This window comes from Mrakia frigida (assembly GCF_051309035.1).
Source record: "Mrakia frigida strain ATCC 22029 unplaced genomic scaffold BDY24scaffold_14, whole genome shotgun sequence".
Lineage (NCBI taxonomy): Eukaryota > Fungi > Basidiomycota > Tremellomycetes > Cystofilobasidiales > Mrakiaceae > Mrakia > Mrakia frigida.
In genome coordinates, this window is record NW_027481267.1 from 583,260 (window position 1) to 594,850 (window position 11,591).

At 55.1% G+C, this 11,591-nt stretch overlaps 3 protein-coding genes across 3 annotated transcripts; 2 read left to right on the plus strand and 1 right to left on the minus strand.

The window, feature by feature from the left end:
* The first annotated feature begins 496 nt into the window (after positions 1–496).
* On the plus strand, positions 497–2,995 carry FBP1 (fructose 1,6-bisphosphate 1-phosphatase). Its single transcript, XM_076640362.1, has 11 exons — positions 497–591; positions 678–806; positions 956–1,165; positions 1,313–1,334; positions 1,446–1,475; positions 1,622–1,695; positions 1,840–1,939; positions 2,045–2,198; positions 2,309–2,345; positions 2,481–2,539; positions 2,678–2,995. Exons 1-11 carry the CDS (start codon positions 554–556, stop codon positions 2,830–2,832), a joined length of 1,008 nt encoding a protein of 335 aa, XP_076497045.1. The 5' UTR covers positions 497–553; the 3' UTR covers positions 2,833–2,995.
* A 138-nt stretch (positions 2,996–3,133) lies between these two features.
* Positions 3,134–10,118, plus strand: BDY24DRAFT_351200 (uncharacterized protein). The gene is made up of 23 exons (XM_076637713.1): positions 3,134–3,519; positions 3,792–5,038; positions 5,230–5,312; positions 5,395–5,401; positions 5,492–5,510; positions 5,588–5,811; positions 5,960–6,540; positions 6,730–6,802; positions 6,895–7,121; positions 7,254–7,462; positions 7,574–7,744; positions 7,837–7,912; positions 7,993–8,023; positions 8,090–8,115; positions 8,186–8,230; positions 8,300–8,442; positions 8,528–8,688; positions 8,763–8,785; positions 8,863–9,057; positions 9,161–9,252; positions 9,317–9,408; positions 9,488–9,719; positions 9,798–10,118. Exons 1-23 carry the CDS (start codon positions 3,198–3,200, stop codon positions 9,956–9,958), a joined length of 4,440 nt encoding a protein of 1,479 aa, XP_076497046.1. The 5' UTR covers positions 3,134–3,197; the 3' UTR covers positions 9,959–10,118.
* Positions 10,119–10,354: 236 nt separating this feature from the next.
* BDY24DRAFT_54508 (uncharacterized protein) lies at positions 10,355–11,534 on the minus strand. The gene is made up of 3 exons (XM_076644976.1): positions 11,109–11,534; positions 10,764–11,016; positions 10,355–10,641 (listed from the first exon to the last, which is right to left on the minus strand). Exons 1-3 carry the CDS (start codon positions 11,355–11,357, stop codon positions 10,400–10,402), a joined length of 744 nt encoding a protein of 247 aa, XP_076497047.1. The 5' UTR covers positions 11,358–11,534; the 3' UTR covers positions 10,355–10,399.
* Between the last annotated feature and the right edge of the window lie 57 nt (positions 11,535–11,591).

Genomic DNA, 11,591 nt, shown 5'->3' on the forward strand with positions numbered 1-11,591 from the left:
ATAGATGCGTTTCGCTCGGTCTGCATCTCTCATCACAAAAAGCAGCAGATTCGTCGTGAAAAAAAGGAGACGCGTCGTGCCTCAACTCTCTCTCTCTCTCTCGGTCCTTTCCCTCACGCGTTCCTCCTTCCCTCGCTTCTTCTCCATCTACTCACGTCGCCCCTGCCCCGTCCTCGGATCTCCTTCTTCTTCCATCTCTTCTCTCTCGGAGCTAAAATCATGACGAGCAAGAGGACAGGGAAGGCGGGGCAAGGAGACAGCCAGAGCCGAGAAACCATCTCTCTTCTTTCGATGCAGATTTCTTCACGATGAACAGATCAGAGATAAGCTGAAGCGGAAAGGGAGTGTTCCTCTCAGTCTGGGCTTCCCAACGAAGGGTCTTGACATGCGCTTGCGACTAAATCCGATAGATTTTCACGGTCTTCCCGGACCGTGTCGAGCTTTCCCCTCCTTCCTTCCCCGTCCTCCTCCCTTCCTCCTGCTTCAACCTCAAACCACCACGACCCACCCAACTACACCTTCCCACCTCTTCCCTTCAGCACTTCTTTCAATCATGGCCGACCAGAACACTGAGCTTATGACCCTCACGAGGTGAGTAGAAGAGGGAGAGATGAAACGAGGGAGCTCATTCAAACGGAGAGCTGATCATCGACCATCCCTCCCTTGTTTCTTTCTAGACATGTTCTCACTGAGCAGCAGAACCTCGGATCAGCTGCTTCGGGAGATCTCACTCTTCTTCTCATCGCCATTCAACTCACTTCGAAATTCATCTCTACCAACGTCAGGAAAGCCAGTCTCATCAACCTGTTCGTCCCAAACCATCTCTCCCTCTCCTCCCTCCTTACCTTCCTCTTCCGTTCCGTCCGTCTCGTCTCGTTTCGACCTTTCAGCCTTCTCTTTCTCGTCTTCAACTCTCAAGCTAACCTCCCCTCCTCCATTCGCTTCTCCTATGCAGGGTCGGACTCGCTGGAGGAGCTGTGAACGTTCAAGGGGAGGAGCAGAAGAAGCTCGACATCCTCTCGGACGACATCATGGTCTCGTCCCTCATCGCTTCCGGAAAGTGTGCCGTCCTCGTCTCGGAAGAACGAGACGAAGCTGTCATCGTACCTGAAGGAAAGCAGCACGGACAGTACTGTGTCGTCTTTGACCCTCTGGATGGAAGCAGGTACGTCTCCCGTTCCCGTCTCTCCTCATCGTCTCGACGACTCTCTCCCCGCGATAAACATCGGCCGACGTTGGGCTCACCAGATCTCTATAGAGGAAACTTCTTTTCATGCTGACCTCGCTCTCCTCTTCTTCTTCACTTCTACAGTAACATCGACGCCGGTGTGAACGTGAGTTCAGCTTCGTTGATACGAGACCTTCCGTCACACGACTCTCGGGTGGAAAGGAGGAGAGGAGAGGGCTGACTTTCTCGGGTTCTTCTCGCTCGATTTTCATCTTAGATCGGAACCATCTTCGGTATCTACAAAGTCGTGAGTAGCCTCTCATCCATTCTGCGAGCTTCAGACCGTTTCGCAGGAAAGAAGCGGTCCTCAAGAGCAAGGGAGAGAGCTTCAAGAAAGAAGGGTACTTCGCACCCGAGCTGAACCTCCCTCTCCTGTCCTATTCCCTCCTACAGCGACCTGGATCTAAGGGTACCATCGAGGACGTTCTCCGACCTGGTTCGGAGATGGTCGCTGCTGGATACACTATGTGAGTTGACTCTCTCTCCTCAACGTTCAGAGAGGAAGAGCTCGACCACGACGCGCTCTCGACCGGGATCTCTCCGTCGAGTCGAAGGTACATTTTCTTGACCTGGACTGACTCTTTTACGGTCCTGTATTGTTTCGTCTGTAGGTACGGATCCTCTGCCAACTTGGTTCTCACCACCGGTAACGGAGTTAGCGGATACACTCTCGACTCTGCCCTCGGAGAGTTCATTCTCACCCACCCCAACGTTCGTTCCTTTCCTCTCCCTTCTCTCCTCTAACATCTCTCCTTCGAAGCTCCCCACTGACCCTCAGAACCTTCGCTCCTCTCCTCCGTCCCGTCCCTCGCACAGATCCGAATCCCTCCCCGAGGAGCCATCTACTCGTTCAACGAGGGAAACTCGATGTACTTCCACGAGCCTACCAAGAAGTACCTCGAGTCGATCAAGTTCCCTGGAGAGGGAAAGAAGCCTTACTCGGCTAGGTACATTGGATCGATGGTTGCTGGTGAGCTTCAATCTCCTCCTCTTTCCATCTCCTCGTGCTTCCCTTTTGTGCAACGAGCTCACACCCTCACTTCCTTCTCTTCTTCTTTCCTTTCCTTTCGCGAAAATAAGACGTCCACCGAACGCTTCTCTACGGAGGAATCTTCGGGTGAGTCTCCCTTCTCTTCTTCATCACTCTTGCCTCTCGAGCTCCAAGCCTCGCCGCCCTTTACCGACCGACCGTTTTCGAGCTCAACAAATCGAGTTTCTGACTTCCTTTCCGTTTCCATTTCTCGGTTCTCAGATACCCTGGAGACACCAAAACCAAGACGGGTAAACTCAGACTTCTCTACGAGGCTTTCCGTGAGTGGCTCTCTTCCCGTCTGTTCAACTCGTTGCCTCGAAACTGACCTCTCCTCTCTCTTCCTCCCTCCTCCCCGCCCGCCTCCTCCCTCCCCTCCTCTCCGCTCTCTCTCCCGCTCGCTTCGCTTCGCTCGCTAGCCATGGCCATGCTGATGGAGCAAGCCGGAGGACTCGCGTCGACTGGAACGGGACGAATCCTCGACATCCAGCCCACGTCGATCCACGAGAGGTGTCCCGTCTTCTTGGGAAGCAAGGAGGATGTGGAGGATTGTTTGAAGTTCTACAAGGAGTAGGCGTGCGTTTGATGGTTGTATTTTGTAGGGAGATGCGAGGGCTGGAGGGAGGGAGAGACGCGTTTGGGAACGGATTCGATGTACGTACTGCCGTCCTTCTTGAGCCATCCCAGCTGGGATGCTGTCCATCGAAAGAGACAGGCAGACGAGTGAGTGAGCGAGATATATATATATATACACATCGACTTTTGCTCTTAGTAGTAGCTCGTGCTTTTTTTTTCCCTCGACAACAACCTCCTCGGCTGATTTCATCCCCGCAATCTCTCCGATCCAAGCTCAACCCTCCTTCTTCCCTCCTTCCCTTCCTTCAAACCTTCACCCTCTTTCTCCTCGCTTCCCTCCCCTGTTCCATCCCAAAACGGGACATGCCCTACTTCACCACCACCTCCCCTTCAGCTTTACAAACACCCACTCCTCTGCCTTCCAACCCAACGTCGTCCTCAACCTCAACCGCTCCTCCTCTCGACCCACCCCTCGCCGCTTCAACCTCTTCTTCCTCTTCTACTTCTTCCAGCCCTCAAATCTCGAGACCTACGAGTTTATATAGTCCTGGCGTTCAATACGATCCGGTAGCAGGAGGAGCAGGAGGAGGAGGAGGAGGGAAGTATGGGAGTGTTGGAGGAGGAGGGTTGCGAGCGAGACCTTTGATGAGAGCTGTGAGGGGATCTGGCTATGGATTCGGGAGAGGTCAGTAAAGAGTGTTTGGCTGGGATTGCTGCGCGTGAGATGGGTGTAGAGCGGTGGGTGGGTGTATAGGGGGAGGCGAGAAGAGGGGAGAGAAGGTGAAGGAGAAGCGAGCTCACGAACGAACGACGACGGCGAGCTCGCTCGAGAGAGCTTGAGAGAGAGCGAGAGTGATGTAGAGAGACGACTACATGCGCTCCTAACATTATCCTTCCCCTTACAAAGAAATCCTTAGAACGAACTAACCCTTTCTTTCTTCTCCTCCGTCCCAACAGCTCCCTCCTCCTCCTCCTCCTTCGCCTCCCCCTCGAATCCTCCTCTTCGTCCTCCACCTCCTTCTTCCTCTTCCTACTCCACCGGCCTCCTCTCCAGCAGTGGACGTGAACCTTGGAGGTTCTTCTCGCCCAATTCCATCCCGAATCCAGCTCTGCAAACTCCAGGAGCAGGAGCGAACGTCCCTTTGGGTTCACCGAGATCATCAGCTCAGCAGCATCGTTCTTCCACGACGACTGCGGGGATGGAAAGACCGTTCTCGTTCGTTACTCAAGAGGGGAGTAGAGAAGGTGAAGGTGTAGAGGGAGGGGAGGCGAGTGGACTGGGAGCTTGGGGTGTCTTCGCTCAGATGCAGGAGGAGGAGCCTGGTGGGAACGGGACTCGTTCGTCGTCGTTTGGATTCGGAATCGGACCCGGACGTCCTTCGTCCAACTCGGAAAGTGGATTCTCTTTGGGAAGAACTAGTACTTCCTCGATGGGTGCAGGAACGGGAAGTGGTCTCAGGAGTCGACGTGACGGGGGGGGAACGGACTCGGAGACGTCTTCGCTGGGAGGAGGAGGAGGTTGGGATATCCTCAACGGAGGAGGAGGGATGGGAAGGAATCAGCACTTCCCGTCTCCAGCAGCATCAGGAGCAGAACAAGAGCTGGGAGGAGGGAGGTTGGTTTCCTCCCCTCCTTCCATGACCTTGCTGCACGACAGCTTCCCCTCGTCGTCGTCCGTCGCGTCGTCGTCCTCTCGCTCCCAGCACCCACCCTCCTCAAGCTCAACTGGATCCTGGACGACCCAACCTTCTTCCTTCCCCCTCCCCTTCCCACCCTCACCTTCTCGAACCCAACACCCACCCAGATCACCAGGCGCGCCCAACCCGCTCTTCCACGACCAAGTCCACCACCCCGTAGATCATTCCATCGCGGAGGGAGTCGAGGTTGTTCCCTCTTCTTCTCCGCTCGGTTCCAACGACGACGACGAAGATCTTCTCACAACGCCTAAACCCTCTCGGATCGAACTTCCTCCGTTCGGGAAGGACACCTTACTCGAGACACCTCCGCCGACGACGAGGAGGGACGCGACGAACGGAGGGAAGTTGATGCTCTCCCCGAGATTTGTGGAGCAGCAGGGGAGACCTTCGGAGCAGCAGAGGAGGATGGAGGAGCAGGTGGTTGGGAAGGGGAAGGGAGGTTGGTTGGGTGGGATGGGGTGGGTGAGGTTGAGGGCGTTGGAGAGGAAGGAGGTTGATGTTCTGAAGGTTCGTTCGCTTCTTCTTCTGTTCGTTCGAGGTACTTTTGATGAGTCGTTTATTTTCTTCGAGAGGAGACGGGAGAGTGAAGTGAGAGGAGAGGAGAGAAGGAAGGAAGAAGGGGAGGGAGGAAGGGAGGGAGGGAGGAAGAGAGGAGAGGACGAACGAACGAAACCTGACGCGTCGGTTTTGTTTCGCAGTGCGCCGTGGCCTACACCCTCGCTAGTTTGTTCACGTTCAACCCGACGTTGAACGCTTTGTTGCCGACGCCTACGAACGCTCAGTGAGTTCGGATTTCGGCTTGGGTTTGGGGGAGAGGAGAGACGAGAGCTGACTTGGTTTGCGGTTCGGTTTGGTTCGAACAGCATGGTTGTGAGTTCTTCTTCGACCGTATGCGAGAGGTTGGAGATCAGTTGGAGAAAGATTGCTGATGGTTCGGCTCGTTTGGCGTTTCTAAAATAGGCCACGATCTCAGTCTACTGTTCGTTGCCTTCCCCGTCGGAGACACGTCGAGCACTCCTCTCACTCTCCCTCCTCCTCTTCTTCTTCCCCTCGCAGACAACCCCGCCAAATCCGTCGGAGCCATGATCGAAGCCGATCTCTTCTGCCTGTTCATCTCCCTCTTCACCTCGCTCATCTCCCTCGCCGCCGTCGGAACCCTCAAAGCAGCGGACGAGATCAACTCGGAGATGGGCGATTGGTTGGCGTTGTTCTTCTGGTTGGGAGGGGCGGTGAGCGTGTTGGCTTGGTTGAAGAGTTGGGTGGGGAAAGCGAGCTTTAATGTGAGTTGGAAACGAGGGAGGGAAGGGAAGGGGAGGGAGGGAGACGCGTCGAGACGAGAAGAGAAGAGACGAACGCCATGCCTGACCTCTTGCGCTTCCTTCCTCCTTGCACTCTCCTTCGCCACACCCCGCACCGCGCTACTCCCAGACCGCCGTCTCAATGGGATTCCTCGTCATGTCCATCGTCATCGTCAAAGAAGGAGGCCTCTCCAAACTCGTCGAAACCCTCCTCGTCGTCGTCCTCGGCTCCTCGATCTCCAACCTCGTCTGCTTCACCCTCTCCCCTCACTCAGCTTCCTCAAAACTCAAATCAGACATCAACGAAACCCTCACGTCCTTCTCAACCCTCCTCTCCATTCTCTCTCAAACGTTCTTGCTCGATCCGTTCCCTTCCCCGCTCACCCAACCCGACGGAACGGGCAACTCGACGACTCCCTCCATCCCTCCACTCCGGGTCCAGCAAAGTCTCGCTTCCGCCGTTCAAGCTCACGAGAAGTCGTTCAAGGGACTCAAAACCAACCTCGCCGAAGCCAAATCCGAGTTCCTCGATCCTCGCATCCAACGAACGGGGAAAGCCTACGACGCCGTGGTGGATTCGTTGACGAGACTCGCTCAGCATCTGACCGGGATGAGGAGTGGGACGGGGTTGCAGGTCGAGTTGATGAATGCTCAGAGGGAGGGGAGGATCGTTCTGGACGACGAGGGAGGGAAGGAGGAGGAGGAGGATGGGTTGAGGAGTCCTAGTTGGAGTCCTGTGGGGGTGATGAAGGAGAAGGAGAAGGGACGGGAGGGGACGGGGACGGGGACGGGGGGAGGAGGGGAGAGGAGGACGTCGGACTACTTTGGGACGATGGGAGCAGGAGGTGATGGTGCGGTTGAGGAAGAGGAGGAGGAGGAGGAGTTTGACGAGGAGGATAGGAAGTTGGCGGAGGATGCGAATCTGTTCGCTGAGGTGAGGGAACATGTTGGGCCTCAGCTGAGAGCTTTGACGGTAAGTTTCGTCGCGTCGCGTCGTTTCTCCGTCCCTCTTCTCTTTTTCCTCTCCCCGAACTGACCTCCTTCCTCTTCTCTTCTCGACCTGAGATCGCCTCAACCACCACCCTCCTCAAAATCCGCTCAACCTTCGACCCAGCCGATCGATCTTCCTGCGACTTTGACGCTCTCCGAGAAGACCTCTCAACAGCTCATAAAGCTTTCCAGTCGGCTTCGAGTGGATCGATCCTGCATCTGTACGGTGGAGGTGGGGACGAGAAGGGAGAAGGGATGGAGATGGCCAAGGGTCCGAAGGAGTCTGTGTTTTTGGTGTTTTAGTGAGTCGGTCGAGAATTGGACGCGTCCTTCGTTCCTTCCTTCCTTCGAACGGTCTCGACAGCTCGAAACTGACCAACTTTTTCCGCTCTTGACCTCGTTTCGTTCACTCGCCTCGTTTCGCCCGGTTACAGCTTCATCTTCACCCTCGACGAATTCGCACGAGAGCTCCTCTTCCTGCTCGACTCGATGGGAGAGATCGAGGATCAGGAGCGACTGCTCGATTCTCAGAGGAGTTTCTTGGGTTGGAAGTGGATGTGGAGTTTGTTGACGAGGAGGAGGAAGAGAGTTGGAGCGATGGGTGGAAGACCGAGGGAGAGGAGGACGCTGAGGAGGAGGATGTGTGAGTCGTCGTTTCTCTCGTCTTTTGCTCTTTCTCGGGGCTTTCGACGCGTTAGCTCGACCTCTTTGGCTGACTGTCATTTTGCCGATTTTCATTTTATCTCCTTTACAGCTCGACTCATCCCCATCGACCCATCCGAATTCGTCCCAACCTTCCCTCGAAAGCACAAGGACGCGCCCGGAACCGTCACGAACCCAGGAAGAGACACGATGTCGTTCAAGGGGAGGATGCTACACAGCGTTTGGGAGATGGCTTCAAGGGCTAGAAAACAGGACATCAAGTGTGAGTCTTTCGTTTCCCTCTTCGAGCTCGAGATCGCTCGACTGGACGGAGAGCTGACCCCCGAATCGTCCCTCGAGTTTGATCTCGAACAGACGCTTTCAAGGTCGGAATGGCTACGACTCTTCTCGCTGCTCCTGCGTTCACAGAGACTTGGAAGGAGACGTTCTAGTGAGCTCAGTCGACCCGTCGTGCTTGTCGGTTCGAGAGGAATTCGGAGCTGACTTGTGCTCTCTTCTGCGCCTTCTCAGCGAGTACCGAGGAGAGTGGGCTTTGGTTTCGGTACGTTCTGATTTCCTTTTAGCCTTTTCGAAATCGAAGCTGACTCCAGCTTGTCGGCTTTTGCAGTTCTTCGCCACGATGGCTCCAACTCTGTCCGTTCCTCCTTTCCTCGACTATCGCCTCGTTCCTCGCTGACCTTCACGTTTTCTCCGTGCTTGCCAGTGGCCAAACCAACTTCCTTAGTCTCCATCGAATCCTCGGAACCATGTGAGCTCGCCACTCCCTTCTCTTCGTCTCTCGCGATCAACCCTGACCCTTCGTCTCGACTCTCCCCAGGTTCGGAGCTCTCTCAGCTGCGACGATCTACACGCTCTTCCCCGAGAACCCTTACGTCCTACCCATCTTCGGATTCTTCTTCAGCATCCCTTGCTTCTACTACATCGTTACCAAACCCGTCTACGCTTCCTCTGGTCGATTCGGTGGGTCCTTCTCTCCTTCCATCTCACTTTGTCTCGTCTTACTCGTATCGGAATCCAACTAACCGTTCGCTTGCCCACTTTGCAGTCCTTCTCACCTACAACCTCACGGCTCTCTTCTCGTACAACGTCCGAGAGAGAGACACTCCCGTCTGGTCCATCGCCTGGCATCGGTTCCTCTCGGTCTCCGTCGGAGTTCTCTACACCCTCATCGTTTCGAGGTACTGGTGGCCTTACGAGGCTCGAAGAGTGAGCCGAAATTTAGCATCGTCTTCTCAGCATCATCTTCTCTTGAGCCGTCGCTGACTCTCTTCGTTCTTCAGGAACTTCGAAACGCCCTCTCCGAGTACGCTCTCTTCAGCCTTCCTCGCTTCTGACCTGGTGCGAGTACGAGCTGACCCTTTCTTTAACATCTTTCACCAGCTTCCTCATCGACCTCTCGTTCCTCTACACCCGGCTCGTCGCAACCTTCTCTGGAGTGCGATCGACGGCCGACTTCAGCAACTTCGACGCTCGGATCCTCGTCGACGGAGAACCGGATTCGGAGAGAACGAATTTGCTTCAAGCTGAGTTCGCCAACAGTCCCCTCAGTCCCTCGGTTCGAGAGTTCATGTCGATGTGAGCTTCTTTCGTCTCCTCTCTCTTCGTCGCGTCTCGTCGACTTCGTTTCTCGAGCGCTGAACCCTCTCGACTTCGTCCTTCTTTTCTTGTTTGTTTCCAGGGAGCTCCATCTTCAGTTAGCCCTCATCGATCTTCGAGGACTCCTGGACGCAGCGACTAAGGAACCTCGGTTGAAGGGTCCTTTCCCTCGAAGTCAGTCTCGTTGTTTCCGTCCCGAACGCTCAACCCCGACTTACGATCTCCTTCGTCTCTTCAGAACTGTACAACGCCATCCTTGTCAGCTCTCAAACGATGCTTGATCGATTCCACTCCATGAGATGCGTCGTCAACAGAGACGAGTGGGATGCTGTGAGTTCTTCTCGCTCGATGCGTCCCGCAACCCTCGACCGACTTTTAGACTGACCGGCCGTTCTTCCTTCTTTCCCAGGTCGTCCAACGAGACTTCATTCGACCCGTCAACCGAGAGAGACGAGAACTCGTCGGAAACGTCCTCCTCTATTTCTCCACCCTCGCCGCTGGATTCCGACTCAAGACGCCTCTCCCTCCGTACCTTCCTCCCGCTGAGAAGGCTCGAGTCCGCTTGCTGGAGAAGGTCGAGAGTCTGACGGTCGTGAAGCGAGGGAAGGATGGGGGAGCTCGACATCTGTTGTTCTTTTCTTGTGAGTGTCTCGTCTCCCTCTCTCTCTCTCTCTCCCCTCGACGCGTCTCTGACTCCTGGGTTTCTTGATTGATCGCAGACGTTCTCGCCATGGCTGGGATCATCAAAGAGCTGGAGTACCTCGGAGGACTTCAGCAGGACGCGTTTGGTGTGATTGGAGGAACGGTCGGTGGGTTCGAAGCTTTGTTCGCGATGGAGGAAGGGGAGACGGAACAGGAGGAGGAGGAGGACGAACCATAGAGTTGATAATGATCTGATGAATACCTACGAAACTGTGAATGTATCTACCTACAAGAGGTCTGAATAGTCTCCCTTGTCTTTGAGCTGCTGACCGTCAAACGAGATACAGCTCACTCAACACCATTCCACTCCCGGGAACCCAACCGAAAGCCCAGCACCTCCGGGCTATGCTTCCAAGTCTCGGAAAGGGATCTTCAGACAAGCGCAAGGAAGAGGAGAATGCCGAGTTCTCGTTCGACTCCGATCCGACGCGTCGTCTTCTCTTTTTCTCTTCGCCACTCACGAGGAACCAGCGGCTGCGCTCGTTACTTCCGATCTAAGGACTGTCTGAATTTATTCTCTCGTCTCTGACACTCTCCCTTGTTCTAGATTCCACAGCAGGTCATCAATCTCACTCGATTCTGCTCCGACTCCCCGTCCCCTCCCACTGCCTCTCCCTCCTCAAAGCACCCCCAGCAACCTCCCTCCATCCACCTTCCCCTCTCCCTTCCCCAGATCGCCTGTCTCGTCGCTCCTCGGAACCACAAAGAACTGCCGGGCGGTGAAAATGAGGTTGTACGATCCCTCTTTGGGCATGAAGTCGACCAACAGCTTCGCAAAGACCGAGGAGAGCTCTTGAGTTGGGGTTTCTATGGACAGGGAGGAAGGTAGAGACTGAGTGATAGTGTTGGGCAGGTCGGGAGCTATGAGAAAAAAAGAATTGCAGAGGGACAGGGAAGGAGGAAAGGCATCAGTTCGGCGTCGCGTTCTCACGTCCCTCCTCTTTCCAACCCTTCCTGACGGGAAAACGTGCACCGAGACTCACTCTTCAAGTCCTCATCCGGAATCACAAAGAGCCTCACGTTCTTGTGAGCTTCAACTCCTCCAGCCTTCTCACCACAATCGTAAGAAGCCACGACCTTCTCGTTCCCCTTTCCATTCTTCCTCACTGCCGTCTCGAGGAGGAGCAGGAGCCGGTAGGAGTGAACGAGGAAAGGTGCTCGGATGGGGTCGGATTGAGGATGGAAGTCCTTAGTGGCGAGGACGAAGGAGTAAGGAGTTCGAGGTTTGGGATCGAGCTGGTTCAAGCAGGCGAAGGAGGGAGGAGCTGATGAGCTTTGATTCTCCTTTTCAAACTTCTTCCCAGCTGCAAGAGATGTGGAAAGCTTACCACGACGTTGTAAAGGCCTTCTCCTCCTGTTTCGTCGGATTCGAGTTTGGAGATGAAAGTCCCTGGGAGGAAGGACCCTTCGACGAGACAGTCGGGGGAGGGAGGAGAGCTGAAGTTGAGCTCTTCGGAGGCAGGCGAGGCTGAAGAGAGCGGGGAGGGAGCAGCGATGGCTTGAGAGGCGAGGGAAGAAGAGTAGGTCTCGATGAGAGTGGAGATGATGGAGGAGTAAGGGACGGGTGGGAGAGACATGGTGAAAGGAGGACGGTCGTGGTTGAAGGAGAGGAAGGAAGGAGAGGAGAGAAGGGACTCGGGCGAACGGAGGAAGTCGAGCCGGGATGCCGCTGGGAAAGAAAAAGACAGAATGACAGAATCAGCATTCAGGACTTGAGCATGTATGTGAGCGGCTCACAGTGCAAAGATCTCAGCTCGTTTGAGCTGGTCTGGACTCTGAGGAGACGGGGAAAGCAGTCCTGGTCGCGTCGA